This window comes from Hippocampus bargibanti, linkage group LG01, assembly GCF_051943395.1.
Source record: "Hippocampus bargibanti isolate YZ-2025 linkage group LG01, ASM5194339v1, whole genome shotgun sequence".
Classification (NCBI taxonomy): domain Eukaryota; kingdom Metazoa; phylum Chordata; class Actinopteri; order Syngnathiformes; family Syngnathidae; genus Hippocampus; species Hippocampus bargibanti.
In genome coordinates this window covers 13584769-13604292 of record NC_142734.1, presented here as the reverse complement: position 1 = coordinate 13604292, position 19524 = coordinate 13584769, and the positions used below count along the sequence as shown (strand labels likewise).

The window sequence follows — 19524 nt, the reverse complement described above, 5'->3', positions numbered from 1 at the left end:
AGTGAGAGAAAGGTGAATGCATTTTAATGCATACGTACATGTTATCTGTTTTATTGGAAAAGTGAATGGTAAAATATGGCGCACAATGTTTTTTTTTTTTTTTAGGTGGCGGGCTCAGGTTGAGAGCAATGAGGTTATTTTTCAATCACATCAACTGATCTGATTGGTGATTGCATCAGAAGTTAGAAAAATAATGTACAAACACGCATTTTGATGCTGATAAGTTCTTCATTCAGAAAAAAGACACACATTTGTTTGCACAGTAAAAAAGAGCATGAAGGAAGATGAAACGAAGACTTGATAATAAAACCCACAAGTACAAAGGCACCACTAAAGTTACATAGATTCTCATGCATCATGGATTACTGTATACAAATCCTGTTTTAGAAATGGAGAATATCTCGGATGCAAACGTATGCGCTCTCATCTGTGCAGGCCGCATCCTCCCATAGTCCATCTGAAAGAAATTCTGATTTACCTATCACAACAATATAGTCAAAGCCAATTTTGACCAATGAGTTGACCTACTGCTTTCATCCATGTGCACGCAGTCACCAGTGTCAGCAGGCTGTCCTCCACTAACATCAAAGTTGGTGAAATCAGAATCTGAGCCATCAGTCCATACAAAGTCACCTTCCTGTGAGGCAAAATCAAATTTGAATGAGCATCTTTGGTGATAAGAATTTGATTGGGGGGCTCACAAAAAAATTGTTCGACTGAAATGACTCAAGCTGAATTATGAATCCTTCACCAGAATTGCATCATGGAAACCAATCCAGGCTTGGTCGTCATTATCGCCCGCTCGGATCAGTTCAAGAACGAAAGCATTTTCCAGGGCGCTGTGAATGGAGACCAGATTGCCACCAATAATGTTGCAGACGCTCTGATTGGAGGCAAGGAAAAGGAAAAGGGTCATTTCACTCTTTTGATCCATCAGAAAAAATATTAGAAATGTGGTACAAAGGGTGCAATCGAGAGAAAATGGGTGATGGCTCACTGCATGGAAGGCAGCCAATTGGTTTACAGAAAAATCCAGTGTGCGTGCTAAAGTCTTCCTTACCTCAGCATCTGCAAAGGTTCTGGCCTCAACTTCATAGATGTAACAGTAGCAGTCCAACTGAGTCCAGCCAATAGGACAGCTATTGCCTGCAAAACAATTTGTATTGATTTATTTTTTTTTTTCGAAAGACAAACTCCACTTTCGATAAGCGATATTTATAACCGGTATTTTAAAGAGTGTTCTTGCCTTGGCTACTGACCTTTTTTAATAATAGTAGGTTTGGACAGCTGCCAAGAAGAAAAAGATATTTACAAACAGACTCCACAACAGGCAAACGAATAAAGACAATAATAACCCATGCGTTTGTGTTTACTAAGGGTCAGTTGGTGAGATTTTGACTTACGACTCCAGTCAACAGTCCAGCGATCCCGCAAAGGAGGAACAACGAGCGAAAACCAAATTCCATCTGTGCAACGACACAAAAAAACATGTCAAATTTTTATCAATAAAATTGCAGCATTACGTTGCAAAGTGGTGAAGCAGATGGGGTGAAATCTTGTAAAAGTCCCCTGAAATAGAGTTAGACTGCATCGTTACCTTTGTCGCAGTGTGTGACGCTTGATGCTGACTACGACAAGCGATCCTTATATACATCGGGTGTCAGTTTTGGAATGTCGAACAGCCTGGTTAGTTATGACATGAAATGTATAATCAAGTTTTTTAATTAGTTCCTCATTCTTGAGAAGCAACTCAGCAGGTGTACTTAGGCTGTCACCATTACAGCGCATCCAATTTGAGTGGTTCCACGAGGACGGCCATAAAAATATGAAAAGTACAGTACGTAGCATTCCGCTCAGATGAATAACACATGCAGTTGAATAACACGAGACAATTAAAAAGTAGCAGGTCTTACAAGGAGGAGTGAAACGGACAAGCAACGGGGAATTAACATGGAACTTTTGCATACCAGTCCCTGACAGCTTAATTGCTCACTTGCTTGACATATGCGCAGAGGGGGTGAATAACCACCCAGTGATGGGTGATTAGAGTGTGAATGGTTATCTATGCGTGTGCGACCGTTGAATGATGATAAGACCAGGTTATCGTCCGCAATGGGTTGGAAATCGGCCGGGATAGCCTCCATCTCTCTGCCAATATGAACAACATCAAGGTTTCAGAAGGAGGAACGTTAATTGCATAGCGACCAAACAATGATCCTTGTCATTACTTGAGCAGGAAATATTTTGGTCCTACAGATGACTGATGTTGGGTGTGCCAATGACGCACTCCAAGTTAATTGTGGGCTTCTGTGGCAGAAACCACAACAACGAGATTGCCGTGTTCACATGTCATTGTAGCAATGAATTGCATTCCATGTCAATTAAAGATCATTGTTTCCAACACAATCTGTTTGTTGGATTGGATTGGATATGCCTTTATTAGTCTCACAGTGGAGAAATTTACAATGATGCTGATGTTGATCAGCATTATTCTTTCTACCTTATTATTCAAACCACTTTGCTGCATCTGTGTTTGATTCTGGTATTCTTGTGTGATTTGTGAATTTGCAACCTTTCGATGTGTCCTTTGTTTTGTTCCTATACGAATATTAACTCATTCACTGCCATACGATGTGCAAAAATGTGTCCAATCCAGTGCCAGGGTTTTTGTCATTTTCACTCAAATTCCAGGACCCACAGAATATTGAGTTGTAGGACGACATAAATATTCAATGCAGCGTAAGAAACCTTAGACTCTCTTCTTTTATCCCCCCAAAAAGAAGTTAATTCCTAAGTTATATGGGTCTGGAATTATCTGATATTGAAATGGAGACATCTGACTAAATACACTACAATAAATACATATTAATTTATATAGCGCTTTAACAACAGCTGACATGGACAAAAGGCAAATTATGCCCCCTCATGGAAGGGAAAAAAAATCATTGCCAGAGGTCTAACCAGCGCTTTATCGGCACCCCCCGCAAGAAAAACCAGAACCCGAATAAATTAGGGAATGGCGCTCCCCGTCAGGCTTTTCAATTCCTGAATAAATTCGGGAATAGCAGTGAATGAGTTAAATGAAAAATATAATTCCACTGCGCTCTGGGGGGGACGGGGCTGGGGAGTATGGATAGGAAACGGATTGCTCGACCAAGAGGCTCAAGATACAGCAAATAAATGTGCACTTGAAAAAAAAACAGCTTCACGTTTAGAATGACCATTAAAGTAGGCCATTGGTTTGAACACTAGCTCTCAAAAAAGGGTCTGTTGGCCTAAACATCCTCTATAATACTGATTGATATCCATACACAACTCTATTCTACTATTTGTTGTCATGATTTTTTTCATTTCTGCCAAGCAGTCTATTCTTCTTATTTTGTGGCTTTTTATATACACATGTTATGAGTTACAATTTTGATTGTCCTTCATTTGATATATTGTAACGTACAGAGTATGTCCCAACTGGAAACTGAGTAAAAATGTGTGGTTATTTAATATAAATCATAAGTAATATGGATTTGGTAACATGAGGAAAGGCATGGACTCTGGGTGTGCAGAATAATTGTTCTTGTTATTCTCCTCCGGAAAAATACAAGAAAAATCACAGACATTTCAAAAACATTTTTATGGCCGGCTCAAACCAAGCACCAAAACTGACTGAGCTGTCACAATGTGCTAGGTTCTACCAGTTTTCAGCAACTAGTTCTGCCCACATGATTCAGAATTACCTCTCACGCATGCTGCATGAAATGCTTTCATACACAATGCTGACATTTTGTTTTGTTAATATGCACGATTGAAAAGAGTACTTACAAGGACTGAAATGAACTCAAATAACATTGAATTTTAAAGTAGTATTCTGTAGCCTGTGTTTCCCCCCAAAAAAAACATTTAAAGGACAACCGACGTCACTTTTTTGTTTCTTAACTGACATCAGAAAAACGTTTTATAGCATCTAAAATATCCAAAACACACAGTATGATATTTTTATTCAAATGCAAAACACCAATAAAGATGACTTAAAGTGTCCAAAATCTGCAAAAAATTGAGCTGCGAATTGGGCATTTTCAGAAAGTCCCGCCAAGACGTCTTGCATTGCTGGAGAATCCAAACAATGGCTTCAGATTGGGAGAATATGCTTTCTTGTTACACCTCCAGTTATGAATATGATTAAAATAGTTCTGAAGAGAAAAGCATACATGTTTGCAATCGATTAAAGAATTTATTCCATGCCATTTTGAGGCAACATCGATGGGGAAATCGATCACCAGAAAAGAGGCACAAAAATGGCAAACTCCTGTGGCCACCTCAGTTTCCACAGGCTGATAAATTAATTATATGGAGCTTGGACGCCCTCTTCTGGTGGCTTTTGGGTGCAACACGGTTTTCAGACCAAACATGTACAGCAAAATACATTGAAGTGATGGACTGCTCCAATGCGTCTTTTTTTCCGGTTAGGGGCGTTGCTTTAGTGACGTCACGTACGGACTCGTCACCAACTCAAAAATTAGACTTCCTGAATATTCAGAGCGAGTTTTAAAACGTAAAATATTGCTATATGCGGTGGAATCTTATTAAAATACGCTCAGTAGAAGTCATTTGAAGCCATTTTACAAATTATGGACACAACTTGTCCAGAGACGTCGGTTGTCCTTTAAATAAAATTGCTGTGGTTCTTACAGTACATGAATTACACTGATGTCTAAATAAGTCGAATCACAAGACTCTTATGCTTTTGTTGAGATTGCAATTGATTTTTTTGCCCTTTTTGACTGTACCTGTTCCCTTGTTGTCATTATCCGTGTCCCTAATCCTGAACCAATTAGCTCCCTCCACCCTTTTTCTTTCATCCAGGTGTTTCTTGTTGATTCGTCACTTTGCTTGTATGTAGTTTCCTGGGTTCTGTTGATCTTTGTTGAATCACTTTGTGCGTCCTTGTTGTATTTGTTTTTTTTTTTTTTTTGTCATTAGTGTTTGTTACTTTGGTTCCTTGTAATTTTCAGGACTTTGAGTATTTCAGTTACTTTCTCCAGCGTACCCTCCAAGTGATTGTTGTCAATACATTTTGCTCAGTCCACCCGACCGCTCCTGGCTCCTGCTTTTTGGATTCCGTCTCCAAATGTGACAAAAACTAAACATTGTGCACTGGTTGCAACAATCGACCATTTTCCCTCCCCCAAGTTTCTTTTTCACTCCACTTACCAAGGCCTCATTTTCTGCTCCACTTCCAGTGCCATCTTGATGACAGGTGTGTCAAAACCTTTGGCTGTTTGTTTTCTTTTTCTTTTTGTTCCCTTTGCTCATAATGAATGAATGTCTCTATGTGTTGTCACATTATTTGTTATTTAGTGTTTTTTTGTTTTTTTTTTTACTTCAAGATGGAGTGGCTGCATTTCCAGCAGCTCATGTGTTTTGTATTTTGTTTTTCTACTTCTTACTTTCCTTTCCTCTTCCTTTCATAAGTTTGTTGCTGTGTTACTTCCGGGTAGAGTGAACGCTGGCGTGATTGGCTGCCACTGCTCAACCACACACACACACACACACACACACACACACACACACACACACACACACACACACACACACACACACACACACACACACACACACACACACACACACACACACGCGCGCGCACACGCACACGCACACGCACACAATCTCAGCCCGTGATTGTAAAGTGTCCATGAGAGTTTTGAAAGGCTCTTAGAAAGAAAATGTATTGTTATTATTATAATCTAGTTTCACCAACATTCCATTACACCACCTGAACCACAATTTAGACCTGCTTCCAGCTCGTGTAAGGTCTGGTCCACTTTCACTCAATATATTGTCAATCTCACTGGGGCCATGTACTGTGATTTTGTAGGTATCTATATACTGTAAATTCAGTATCAGGTTCTGACAATTCTTAATGGTGTTGTTGGTCTTGAATCAGTCAACAATCCTGCACAGGAAAAGTTAGGTTATGGGTTCTGATTGAGTCCAGCTCAAGGTGTATCTCTGGATGTGGTGTAAAGGATTAGTCTTAGAGGAGTCCTGGATCTTGGAGCAATCCAGTTCTTGATCATGACAGGATCTGGAGAAGGTGGTCATGTCTTGATAAAGTCCAGATCCAACTCCCCAAGGACTTAAATCTGTTTTTTAGGCGCCTCAGAGAAGTCCTGGTCCTGGATCAACAAATGTTAGAGACAAAGCAACAGCAATTCGAAGCAGGTGGGATGAGGAAGACGAGGGAAGAGTGGGTCCAGCGATGGCGAAAATTGTCTCCAGTGCGTGATTGGCTGCCGATGCTGCAGAAGAAGAGAGAGCAGCGTGAATCGGAGATGCACTCCTCTTCTTCATTACTGTTGGCAACGGAAGCATCTTGATTGGAGACCTCAAAATCACGACTGACACATGCCCGCCTGCGCCGCAAGCACAGCTAACTGCACATTTATTTCTGGAGAGAGTGACAAAGACCAGGATTTCACCATGGAAGCGCTGCCCTGGGATGGATCACCGTGCGTAGGAGCCACCGGAGGCGCCTGCCACTGAACATCTGGAGGAGACTCAGAAACATCTGGAAAGGTGCTCTGCTCTGTAAGCCGTTGAGTTTCATCTGAATGGAGACAATAATAATAATAATAATAATAATAATAATAATAATAATAACAATAATAATAATACATTTTATTTTAAGCACCTTTCAAAGCTCCCAGGGACACTTTACAGTCACAGACAAGCGTAGATACTATAATAAATAGAATAGAATAGAACAATTACAAATACTAGAATACAATAAATAAAATACAATTACAAATAGAAACAAGAAATAGAGCTACACAGAAAATTCATGGATTATGTATGTACAGATAATGTATGGATTGTTCAGGTGAAACTAAATCACCTTAATATAATTGCTATTGTGGGAACATCTGATGGCTCCCCTGTTTAAGTTTTTGAATACAGTGTATTAAACATTTTTATTGCCTGAACCAAAGTATTAAAGCTTTCTATCAATTGGCTTCTTTGACAAAATTGAACTAAAAAAAAAAAACAATTTAAACAAATATTATATTTGAATTGATTGTTCTGGTCCTCATGTTTCCAGTTTCTTAAACAAACAAAAAATATATATAAATCATTGCATGTTCATTGGTTTGACATGTTCTTGGCTATTAAATTAGTCAGTGAATTATGAACTCTGTTGGTAAAAAAGTGAGACAATAGGTCGGATGTCATTAGTAGAAATAAATTGGAATCCCATCATCATTATCTCAGGCGTGTCATCCAAACAAGGGTTGCGGGCGTGGTGGAGGCTATTCCAGTCAACTTAGACAGTTAATGACATTAAAATATTCATTCAATATTCATTCAAATATTCTTTTGGGTTTTTTGAGATGTTGCAGTATTATTTAAAATTATTGTTTGTGTGTATGGTCCCATCAGCGTGCTGACTTACGAGGGAAGAAATTCAAGTTGATTTTGGAAGATATGACTGTCCAGAGGAAGAACGAATGATGGTGAGTTGATTTCCAATGTTCATTGAATTAACACACTGGCGCGAGATGTGAAAATTTTTGCTTGATTGCAAATGATTGATGGTATCATCACTGAATTTAAATCCACCTCTTGAATCAGAGTGGCAGGAATCAATGGCGGTCTGCAACTAGAATTAAATCACTTGCTTTAGATCATTTAACACAACTGATAAAATCATGGGTATATTTATATTTATATTTATATTTATAGGTGGCGAGATTTATATTAGTCCCTGAATTGAATTGCTCATATTCACAGTAATCCCTTCAATTTTACAAATACAATTATATTGCACAGCACACATAGATAACCAAATCTCACACACACACACACACACACACACACACACACACACACACACACACACACACACACACACACACACACACACACACACACACACACACACACACACACACACACACATGAGCATGAAAGGACTGGCTCAATGGCACATTGACGGTCCAACCAGGAATTAGACCAGCATCTCTCCAGGAACAATTTCCCATTCTTCACATTATCCACTACAAAAACCTGACCTGTGAAGCTCAGCAATGCCGTCAACCTCACTGGAGTGAGTTTCTGATCTCCTTTGGATCACTGGACCGACCGATCGGACGGATGATTACTTGCCTTTTTTTCAGCATTCGGAATATAAAAGGAAATTGACGGCAATACCTTCTTGTTGACATTCCATCCACGTCAGGAAATAATCTCAAATTCAACTTCCTGATTCGGCAAAGTCTGGTTAGCACTGCAGAAATTTGCCGGTTGCATCATTCACATTTAAATGTAACACAAGCAAGCAGCACAAAATGATGCACAATGTGGATTCATTAATTAATGAGAAACATTTTTTTCTTCAACGTTACAATTGTCAAGCGACTTTTCACACCAATTTTGAACAACCCTTCCAATCACACGCTCATGTCGGAGGGACACGATTTTGACCAACCTTGCCAAAAGACTTCATATAAAGCAACAGACGAGGTGCGGGTGAGGAAGGGCCGATGAGCTGCTGAAATCGGGCATCATGGGCTGCAACATGTGTGTGGTCAGACGTCCTGAGGAGCACTACAAGGTCATGTACCAGGTATGCGTACTTGTGGACAATTTGAAAAACACAAAATGCCGTCCTAATGTCAAAACAATTATGACATTTTGAATCAAGTGCATGAGGAACCGGAAATCAAACCTGACTTCACGTGGTATGAATATTTTTAACCTTGTTATGCATACATGTTTCGGGGTCAATCTGACCCATGGCATGAAAAGAAAAAAACATCTCATGATTAAATTAATAACATGAATTTCCTATCACTGAAACAAGTCACCAAAAATTATGTTTATTTTTCAGTGGAAAAGTGACTATTTCTTCCTTGCATTTGTTTAAATTTGCATATTTGTTTAAATAAATAAATGAAAAAGAAGGCATTTTTGACATTTAAAAAATGGATATTCACACTTATAGAGCAGGTTGATTTGACACAGAACACAACAAAAGAGCTAATTGGAAAACGTGTCTTCAGTTATTTTCATAATATAACACTTTTATAAGGGAGGAAGAGAAAGTTGAACAAGAAATGAGTGAAATAGGTCAATATAACCAAAAACACAATTTGAAAATGAATATTTAATTGTATTTTAATTTAATAAAAATATTTCATGCAACCAAGTCATGATTTCTTTTTTTTTTGGGGATGTAACTTGCAGCAATTTTTTTCCCAAATACAAACCAAAATTATCCAAGAAAGTTTGTTTTTCTTTCAGTAGGTCAAATCATATCATCGACGAAACTTGTGTGAAAGGGAATATTAGTCATTTTCTCAAAGCTTCTGGATACTGATGAAAGATTTTCAATTTTTCAGTGTCAACACCATGAACATGATGCCACATTGCGCATGAATCACTACCCGCTTCTCTGACAACCCCCCTAATTCCCTTCACCACCAGCAGCATGTCATCTTCACTCTGCTATTAAGTGTGTCTCAGTGAGATGTCGTCGTGGTAACCGCTGCCATTGGATTGGATTGGATATGCCTTTATTAGTCTCACAGTGGAGAAATTTACATATCACAGCAGCAAAGTGATGAAAGGAATGAAAGTAGAAAAACGAAATACATGAGCTGCTGGAAAGGCAGCCACTCTCGCGGCGCCGTCTTGAAGTCAAAAGAACAAAAAAAAAAAAAAACTAAATAACAAATAATATGACAGCATAGAGACAATATGACAAAACAAAGACACAGAGAGACATTCATTCTTCAGGACTTGCTGTACCCTCTTTGTGATGACATGAAACAGTTCTAGATGAAAGAGGAGAGGATCAAAGCGTCTTTCCACCAGTGGATCAGGGACATCATGGTGGAATGTGCACGTCGACTACAAGCTAAATGTTGAAAGCAAACACGCAGCTGTAGCATCCATTGACGAAAAGAGATTGTCTCACATCTCCTGTTCCACATAAATCTGCTTCAATTCCAATCCGCAACAGTTCCACATACGCATCGGCGCTCTGCGCTGACGCTCCTTTCTTCTTATTGCGGGTTCCTCCAGCCATGCATCCATCCAGCCGCAGACCGTCCAACGGCACTGACCTTTCCGCTAAACAAAGCGGGGCTGTGAAGATGCTGCCCATTACGGGCGCAAAAAAAGCACAATGGCCCCTTTGGTGTCCAGCGATGGCAGTCGAATGGCTCCGACATTCCTCCCATTCAAAAACAGTACTGGCATATTCATGCTGCCGAAACGGCGCAACCGCTCAGCACAGTCTCCTCCTTGATGAATGTCGTGGTCAAAAATGCTGAAAAACAATCTGTATCCGTTCCACACGATGTACAACAACACAAAGTGACAAAAGAAAACACAAGACAAGACAAAAACAACCAAAAAAAGCAAGGCTCATGAGAGCACTTGCTGAGGCTGCCTACTCGGGCGCCATCTTGGACTTCTTTAAAGAAGCCATAGTGATGCTGTCTCGCTTGGGAGTCAGCTAAGCATGGAATGTATTTTTTGTTGCTATTTTTCATGTATTCTTTTATAATATAATAAGGCTAACAATGAGGAGACTACAAAAATGTCCAGAATCAGTGTGGATCAACAAGTAAAAATAAATAAATATGCATTTATACTTGGCGAAAGTCATTGCTGTGTTGGGGGTAATGTGTAACAAATACATGAGAGTAATGATGACAAATGTTATACTTTTCTCACAGGTGAACGGTAACTGAGGTCATGACTAAAGGAAAAATGTGAACCCACACAAACAGAAATTAAATTATAAACACACTTAAACTTTATTGGAACATGGGCAAGTCCAAAATAAATGATAAATATTAGCAAAAATAATTTCACAAGAACATTTGGTCTTTTTCACAAGAACATCTGTCTTTTTCAGTAAATTATTTCACTAACATTTGAAATTTTACAAGACAGTCTTTTGTGTGTCCTTTTGGCCAGCAATATTTACTGTTGCACGATGAGAGCAGTTTGAAAAAGCATTGTAGAATGTCTTTGAAGCAGTGCTGTCTTTTCCTACTTTGGAAAGGAAGCACATATTCGTTTTTCTTAACCTGATGATGTCATCCAACCAAGCTCAAGGAAAGGTGCAGATATGATGTTGTCAATTTGTCCTATATGTGCACTTCCATCGTGCTCCCTCCATCCTTATTCATATGAGAATCATCCTTGTCCCCCATCCATCCCCGTCCTTTTAAAGCACTTCTATTCCAATCCCAGCAACCTCCCTCATCTCAATCTAGAAAAAAAAGCTTAACACCTTGGAAGCCATTTGGGGTAGGGGCAATTAATTCCCTACAGACAAGACAGCGCATACTTTGCTCCATACATTTGCATAGTGAATTTACATTGTGACAAACACACATACGATCATAGACATCATTTAAACACATACACACACACACTGGTGTTGACGGGGCAATTTGTCATTGGCAGCATGCCGCGTGCAGACACAATAATCACAAATGGGGGAAGGGTTGGAAGAAGGAATTCCACCATCTTTGTCCTACTTTACTTCCGAACCAGGTCATCATGGAAACACTTCAAAATTAATATGTCTGTGTAACCTCTCAGTCGTATAGGAGTGGTCCATCTATGAAAAGGTTTCTTCAGCCGTCATCTGTACTTCTTTGAACGTTTCATCGACTTCAAGATCAACATGGGTGGATGGTCTCTGGTCTTGCTGTTCTCAATTCACTGAAGTGTTTCATGCAAACATGACCGATCCCATTTCACATTCTCTGCCGTCCAATTTTCTTGAAATTGTTTTGAGCCTCCATCCTATCGATTAAAACAAACACGAAATACAGTATGTACAGTAGGTTGCATATATAGAGGAAACCTAGGAAATTAAATGTAAAAATGTACTGTCTGTATATTTGACAGAGGATCACAAATAGGGAATGTGTTGGATATTGATATAACGCAATCTGTCCCATTTTCCAGATTTATAAGAAATCTGAAGCACAAGCAATGAGAGACTTATGCTTCTGATCGTTGTACAGCCCAGTTACTTTGAGGTTGAAAGTCTCAGGTCCTTTATTGGACTGTTTTGTGCAGCGCTTTGTTACCTTTCACGATGTATTCTGTTGCATCACGACTAAGCAAGGTCTTTTTTTTTGTGAATCTCATCATCTGTATTTCTTACCTCCTTCTTAATTCTTTGGTCAAAGAAAAAGCAAAGAGGCTCCACTGTCATGTGAAATACAAAGTAAAATCATGACAGATCCATGCTCGCTTTATCTTGTACAATCTGTCACACTGTCAGATGAAAGGAAGCTGGCGTTTTCACCTCCCGCTGGTCAGACCATCTAATTCCCAACCTGTGCCCAACCACAAAAGTCATAGAAGAAAAGGTAACATGTTTACCAATTAAATTTTAGAGCCCTCTTCAATGTTGTCATGACAAGGTCTAATTGTACATTTTAACAACTGATGTAGAACTCACAGACTGTGACTGTACATCGGAGTATAATATTTTTAGTAAACTTTTTTTTAGTAAAGAGTATGAGCATAATTCATAATACACAAGTAGAGATCCTTCCCGCAAAGTGCCTAAAATGAGTACCGAGGGCACAAATGTGTATGATTTGTCTGACGACTTGCTTGAAATCTAGTAGAGACTGAACATAGGGGATTTACAGTACTTGAAACTTCACCTGCAACACAGACGCCACCAACACGCCCAGAATTACTTTTAGCATGCACGCAATACGACTTATTCCCAACTCTGCTAATCACAATACACGACTCCACCTCTTTCCTTCAGGTGCAATAGTGAATACCAGAAATCAGAGCAGTGGCACTTCTGTCTCCTCCTTCACCTTAGTTGCTCTTCCTCCTGAACAAAAGGACAACGCCACGCAGATTGACGTTAGGTTCCGGTGGCCAGCAACCACTCCCGTACTCCCTTGCCTGATGGGACAATCTTTGGCTAACGAATTGTATGTTTTACATCTTTGATGATGAGCATAGTGAGAACAAACAGAGGCACTGCAATTTGTTAAACACCTTCCCTAGCAAATGCGTGTTCGATGATGGTGACGACTATTTGGAAGTGTCACATCACAAAGTGAACCGACCAGATGAGCTGGAATATGAGGTAAAGGCACCTACCAAGTTTCTTTTGTTGACTACACTCACACAATAGTTCTCAGTCAAGAGGTGCCCAAGTCTCATCCTCAAGAGCCCCTATTTCATTCTCAGGGTTGTTATCAGGCTCAGAGAAGCCTGATAATGACCTTGATCTTTTGAATCAGGCATATTCAAAGTGGCAGACATCTGAAACAGGCTGGATCGGGAATCTTGAGTACTGGATTTGGGCAACACTGGTCCATACCATCCTCAATTGGCTCATCTTCTTTGACATTTCACACACATTCTCACTCAATTAAAATAATTCACTTCTCAGCCAAAACCAGTCAACAAAGGTGTGCCCCTGCTCTTCATCTCATAGCTCATTGAGACCATCTCGCCAGCAAATCCAAATCCTTCTCAAGATCTGACTTCACATTGTGTCACTAAATTATAATCTGTTTTGTTAAGGGTGGCGACACATTTTTCTCAGTCTTCCTGAAAATGACCATATGTGTGGAGCTCATCCAAGGCATGACACGTTCTGCATGCAACTTCAAACATGTCCATTTATTTTTTTGTCTTCATCCTTTTGATATACACATTGAACTTTCTTTTGAACCTGGTTGTAGAGTGCCCATGTGTTTCTTGGAAGGCACATTTAAATAAACATTAGTAGTCATGGCAGAAGCAATACGAGTAACAGCGTCATTATTCTTGTTGTTGTTCTTCTTCTTATTATTATTATTAGGAGATCGCACTTAAGAACAGTCAGCAGGAGAAGCTGGGCTTGACGGTCTGCTACAGGACAGATGACGAGGATAAAATTGGCATTTATGTCGGAGAGGTAAACATGTAAAAACAATTTTTAACTGGGAATGCCCGAGTGTGGTTGTTGACTTCCTTCTGTCACATGACCAAGGTGAATCCAAACAGCATCGCTGCAAAGAACGGATGCATCAGGGAAGGGGACCGAATAATTCAGGTATATCACATCTTTTGCTTGGCTCTTATTTTGTCTCCACTTCACTTGCACTCTCCACCTGGTATGATATCCACCACATGCAGTTGTAAGAAGAAAACAAAGTCTTGCATATAGTGTTCAGAAAATTTGATTTTAAACAATGATTGTTTTTTGACAAATTTCAATGATACGCTTTTGATGCCTCGCGTGCAGCTGTCGCTGTTGGGCAGAGAAGATTGCGGCAAATTCTCCTTATTCCTGGCCCGGCCCAACATGGAGGTGATTTGCAACCTCAGAATAACCTAATCCCACACTGCACAGAAGAGACAACACAGATAAAGGCTCTTTCCATATGCATGTCTTGTCCTTGTTCAACACAAGCAAATCACCGTTTTAATCATCTCCTGAGCTTACCTGTCCAGAGATAGATTCCTTGACATTTGTACAGTAACTGCTATGCCTACATTAAGATCTAATGTTGTCCTTGTCTGCTGTTGTTGTTCCTTTTCCTGAACAGTCAATGGAAATTAGTTAATCTTTTTTTGCAAATAGACAATGTCTATATTCACTTTGATTAATCCCTTTTGCATTAAAATGATTAAGTACATTTTCTCTCAGGAAGTGCAGCTTGGTGATGGTATCACTACCAGACAAAAGTCTTTCTTGCACCACCACCACGATAGAAGAGACAAAGGTGAATCATATGATGCTGAGAAAGATGACGAGGAGCAAGAAAACGCAGCGGAACCCTCTGTCCCGCTTCCCCCTCTTCTCCAACAACAGCCAGGATCTGGACAGCGGACTGGGGCACACCGATGAGTCCTCGGAGCATAACCTGCTCGGGGGTCTGAGCACTGCCTGCAACACAGACACCTCCAACACGCCCGGAAGCAGCCGCAAGTTCTGTTTGAGTCTCAGTCCGAGGTCAGGACTGCCAAAGACTGCAAAGCAAAATCTTGTTTTACTTGATTCCTCACGTTTGGTGGTTGTCTAGGGTAGTAGTAGTTGGAGTAGCACAATTGACAATGCCTTTGGAGGTGAGAAAAGAAAGAGTGAAGGTACAGAGAAGGATCAAAACAATTATAAAAAAAAGTATGCTTTGAAGATGCGAAGAAAATCCCTCTGGTTAAGAATCTGTTTGGCACTTGTTCCATTGGACTGAAGCCAAGGTAGGCAATTATGGTTCTAAAGAGCCTCAGTCCTACTTGTTTCGAAGTTCCCCTCTTCCAACACACCAGTTTCATATAAACGGCTCATCAGCAAGCACTGTAAAAGACTGAAATTATTCTTTACTTCCAGAAATGATCAGGATCATTTTAGGAATTAAAGAGGAAGTAAAGAGGAAATTGACAAAAGCCGAGCAGATAGTGTGGAAGATGTTAAACACAATGGAAAAAGAAGGAGCTGCATAGATTGTCCGGGCTGGCGAAAGAACAAGACAGTCAGGCTGGTTATGTAGTGTGGAAAAAGTGCTGAGAAGTTCAAAGAAGTACATTTGGGAGTTGATTAACCTTTCATTTGACTCCTTCACATGGTACAGGCTCAGTTCACGACCCAGTCCTGGAGCAGGACCAAGTCCCAAGATGACCCCAAGCCCTGGGCATGTCCGAGGAGAATCCTCACCTCTGTTTTCTCACCTCCAGCATATTTCTGACACTCACGCTGCCCTGGATATAACTCAAGGAGGTACCACGCAAAAACAGCTACACCATAAGGTAAATTCCATTAAGTTGAATCAATCAGGGATCAAGATTGATTCCTGTAAAAGGGGTATTACACTTTTTGCCTACACAGTTTAAAAGATTTGCCACATTTCTTATAAAGGCTCTATGTCATCCTTTGGTCAAAATCCTTGAACGAGAATGAATTCCAGCACACTTAATCTCAAACTTGCTTGAAGTAAACCAGTTTGGTGGGAACGGCGATCTCTCAGGCCAAGATGAATTTCATATTTTTTAATAAGTGCGGCTAATTACAGCTAATGATTCTCTGTGTTAACACTGTAGCTTTTGTCTCACAACTGCTTCTGCATAATCACTTGATAATTATAACCCTTCACCTCGCCTAGCTGTCAAGTCATGACACAAGATCAGCCACAGGTGTGGCTGATCACGGCTAGATTGGGAAGCAAGGCTTTTAAGGTCATCGGAGGGCAGCACCATGCAACTGTGGTAGCGCTCCAATGCGTTGCCTCGGCTTTGGCGCCGTTGGGCTAAGAAGGGGCTGGACTCTGCGCTTCCTCCAGGGGGCCGAGTGAGGGTGATTCCTGCATCCAATGTTCATTCATCATGTCCTATACCCACTTTCAGATTCACATCACCACCAAGTTTTGAGCTGACTTTGAGACTTAACATAGACAGTACATCTTTTTCATTGTTTGAAGTTAGCTCACATTTGAAGAATCAACATGTGTTTGACACATTGCTTGTTCTGGAAACATGTCCGCCTTGAGCCATGCCTCGTCGAGAGGGTGATCCCAATTCTCTGGACACAGTTCTACAGCTACAGAAGTGAAAACAAAGTGTAATTTTTGACACCTTAAAATCATTCAGTTTGTAATGCTAAAAGTGAAAATTAAGGGCTTTGTCCGCCCGCAGGTCTCACTCCAGAGTGGTGACCTGTGTCCTCGCATCTATCCATCCATCTATCAGCTCGTCCACCCGCCCATCCAAGCCCAGCCGCCAAACCCGCCCGCCCGTCCATCCATCCGTCCGTCATTCCATCCATCCATCCATCCATCCATCCATCCATCCATCCATCCATCCATCCATCCATCCATCCATCCATCCATCCATCCATCCATCCATCCATCCATCCATCCATCCATCCATCCATCCATCCATCCATCCATCCAGATTTTACAGTGACTAATCTTTGGAGCTGAACTTGGAGGGCGACTTGTTGACCTCATCGCCATCGCAGCCACTGCATCCAAGCTTGCAGTGGTGTTTCTCTCAGTGGAAAGGTGGAACGGTGGGTGCCTGGTCATCCCTGAGAGGTGAGATTTTGATGGTGCTGACTATAGGCATGCCGTGGCAACTCTCACAGCTGCCGTAAGCACTGGTGCAGTCTTTGCCATCAGTGGAACACACTGGAAGCTCGTTGATGGCAGACAAGTCATGATGATCGGTATCGTCATTGTTTTTTTGTTTTTTTTTTTTAAACAGAAGTGTGTGTGTGTGTGTGTGTGTGTGTGTGTGTGTGTGTGTGTGTGTGTGTGTGTGTGTGTGTGTGTGTGTGTGTGTGTGTGTGTGTGTGTGTGTGTGTGTGTGTGTGTGCGTGTGCATGTGTGTATGTGTGTGTGTGCGCGCGCGCGTGCGTGCGTGCGTGCGTGTGGCGCGGTAGTTGAGATAGGATCCAGCATGCCCTCCAACCCTTGTGAGAATAAAGCAGAATAAAATAATCTTAATTATTACACTTTTTCCGGGTTCAAGTCATTACCTAGTTGTTTAGATGCCGCACCACGTAAGGCACCAATGTCAGAACATGACATACAGTGTACAGTATGTTTTGGTCATGAAAACAGGATCATTTCTGTGAGGTTTGTGATGTAACACAAAGTTATTATCATCATAAATATCTTGACTACTGCTATTGCCACTACCACTACTACCACTACCACTACTACTACTAATAATAATATTCACAACAATAGCCATTAACAATATTAATAATAAAAATAACAATTATTATAATTGTAATAATTATTATTATAATAAGTACATAATAACAATAATAAGAATTATTATTATGATACAATATGATAATGATACATACGTATATACATAATAATGTAATATTGATAATATAATTTTTTTTAGGTGTTCAATTACCTGTGAGGCCCCGGCGCCACAGCCTCAGAAAAACCGTTGCAAGATTCTCTCTTTTGTTTTTTTCTACCCCTAAGTGTCCCCCGAGCAGGTGTGTTTGTGCCAAGTCCAATACTGTAGCTCTGTGTGGCTGTGGCACGAGAAGTTGTTCACGTACCTCATCATTTTGCTTTGTTACTTGGTATATTAACCCCTGGTCAACAGCAAAATTACCTTACCTCTCCCCTTCCGAGGTAGTCAGGCCAGTCTTTCCTGTGTTTCTCTCCACAGTGGGTGAAAGGCCGGGCAGTCACGTCCAATTAGAAGGGGAACAGGGAGAGAGTCAACCACACCAGCTACCGCGTGGATGATTCCCCTGGTTGTGGTCAGGGTGAGTTTGTGGTGGGGTACTCTCTGGTGTCTCTGTGGACACAGGACACCGGAAGGGTTTTCTCCGGAGACAACTTGGTTAGATCCACCAGCGTTTGGCGCACCAAGGTGACCAGGCTTCCAGAGTCCAGCAGGGCTTCAACATCCTGTTGATTCACTGTCACTGGACAGGTGGGGGGTCTTGTTAGGGAGCAGTCACTCACCCCCAGTAGGGAAGCATAATGAGCAGGGTGGGCACTGGAAGAGTCAACGGACGGCATGGACTCTTCCGTTGGTTTTCCACACTGCCATGAGATGTACCTGTCTCTCCGCATCTGTAGCATTGTTTGGGTTCAGTGCCTCTGGGCGTCCGCCACTGCCTGGGTGGACTTCTGACACCACCTGGAGCCATCTTGGCGGCGTTGGGAAGCTTAGGCATTTTTGGATGGGCCCTTCTGGTCTGGGGTGGGGATGTGTTGCTGGTTTCCTTCCTGGTCATTCGCAGCATCTCCGCTGTGGCCTGGTACTGTTCCACTGCTGCCACTGTTTGACAGGCAGTAGTCAGCGACTGCTGACTGATTATCTTTTTTTGCATCATAGGGCAGGGCCCGTAAGTAGCGATCCACTACAAAGGCCTCGATCACCTCAGCTGCCGTGTTCCTTTCCGGTTCCAGCCACTTCCGGGCGATGCGGGCCAATTCGTGCATCTGTGCCCGTGGAGGTTGGTCTGGCTGGAACGTCCAGGTGTGGAAGCGCTGTGCCATCCCGAACTTGGTGAGCCCATGTCTGCTGAGAATTTCAGCTTTTAGATAATCGTAGTCCTCTGCTCTGTCTGCGGTCAAGTCTCGGACAGCATTCAGTGATTCTCCTGTCAGGAAGGGTGCTAGCAATCACACCCATTGCTGCTTGGGCAACCTTTCTCTAGTGGCTGTTGCTTCAAACTTATGCAGGTACGCCTCAATATCATCAGTCACCCCCATCTTGGCTAAAAAATCACCCGCCTTCACCCGGGGCATGTTCTTGGCGGCTATTTTTTTGCAAGAGCAATTCCTCTGCCTTCAGTTCATTTGCTCTCTTTTTCTCCTTTAGGAGAGCCAAATTGGCCTGATATTGGGCTTCCTGACTTGCGAGAAGGGTTTTCAAGATGTCTTCCATTTTTTTTTTTTTTTTTTTTTTTTGTAATTTAAGATATTTTCAATTTGGAAAAAAACATAACACAAACCATCTACGTCCATGCACTTATTAACGCTTGTCCAGTGCCTGCAT

The 19524-nt window shown here is 41.3% G+C and overlaps 2 protein-coding genes across 4 annotated transcripts; one reads left to right on the top strand and one right to left on the bottom strand.

Moving 5' to 3' along the window:
- Nucleotides 1-208: 208 nt before the first annotated feature.
- On the bottom strand, nt 209-1669 carry LOC148903198 (galactose-specific lectin nattectin-like). The gene is made up of 7 exons (XM_088997755.1): nt 1598-1669; nt 1404-1466; nt 1260-1287; nt 1061-1146; nt 752-883; nt 529-637; nt 209-457 (listed from the first exon to the last, which is right to left on the bottom strand). Exons 1-7 carry the CDS (start codon nt 1652-1654, stop codon nt 384-386), a joined length of 549 nt encoding a protein of 182 aa, XP_088853881.1. The 5' UTR covers nt 1655-1669; the 3' UTR covers nt 209-383.
- Nucleotides 1670-7486: 5817 nt separating this feature from the next.
- Nucleotides 7487-17226, top strand: LOC148903197 (PDZ domain-containing protein 4-like). Of its 3 annotated transcripts, none has more exons than XR_016114733.1 (7): nt 7487-7508; nt 13868-13963; nt 14039-14101; nt 14294-14359; nt 14699-15004; nt 15621-16603; nt 16678-17226. XR_016114733.1 is itself a non-coding variant. In XM_088994617.1 (5 exons), the coding sequence occupies exons 1-5, from the start codon at nt 12989-12991 to the stop codon at nt 14897-14899; spliced, it is 582 nt and encodes a 193-aa protein (XP_088850743.1). In that variant the 3' UTR covers nt 14900-15604. The 3 variants fall into 3 exon arrangements, 1 of the variants encoding a protein (XP_088850743.1); XR_016114721.1 differs by lacking the exon at nt 7487-7508 and adding an exon at nt 12989-13144; XM_088994617.1 differs by lacking the exons at nt 7487-7508; nt 15621-16603; nt 16678-17226 and adding an exon at nt 12989-13144 and having other exon boundaries at nt 14699-15604.
- Nucleotides 17227-19524: the final 2298 nt, after the last annotated feature.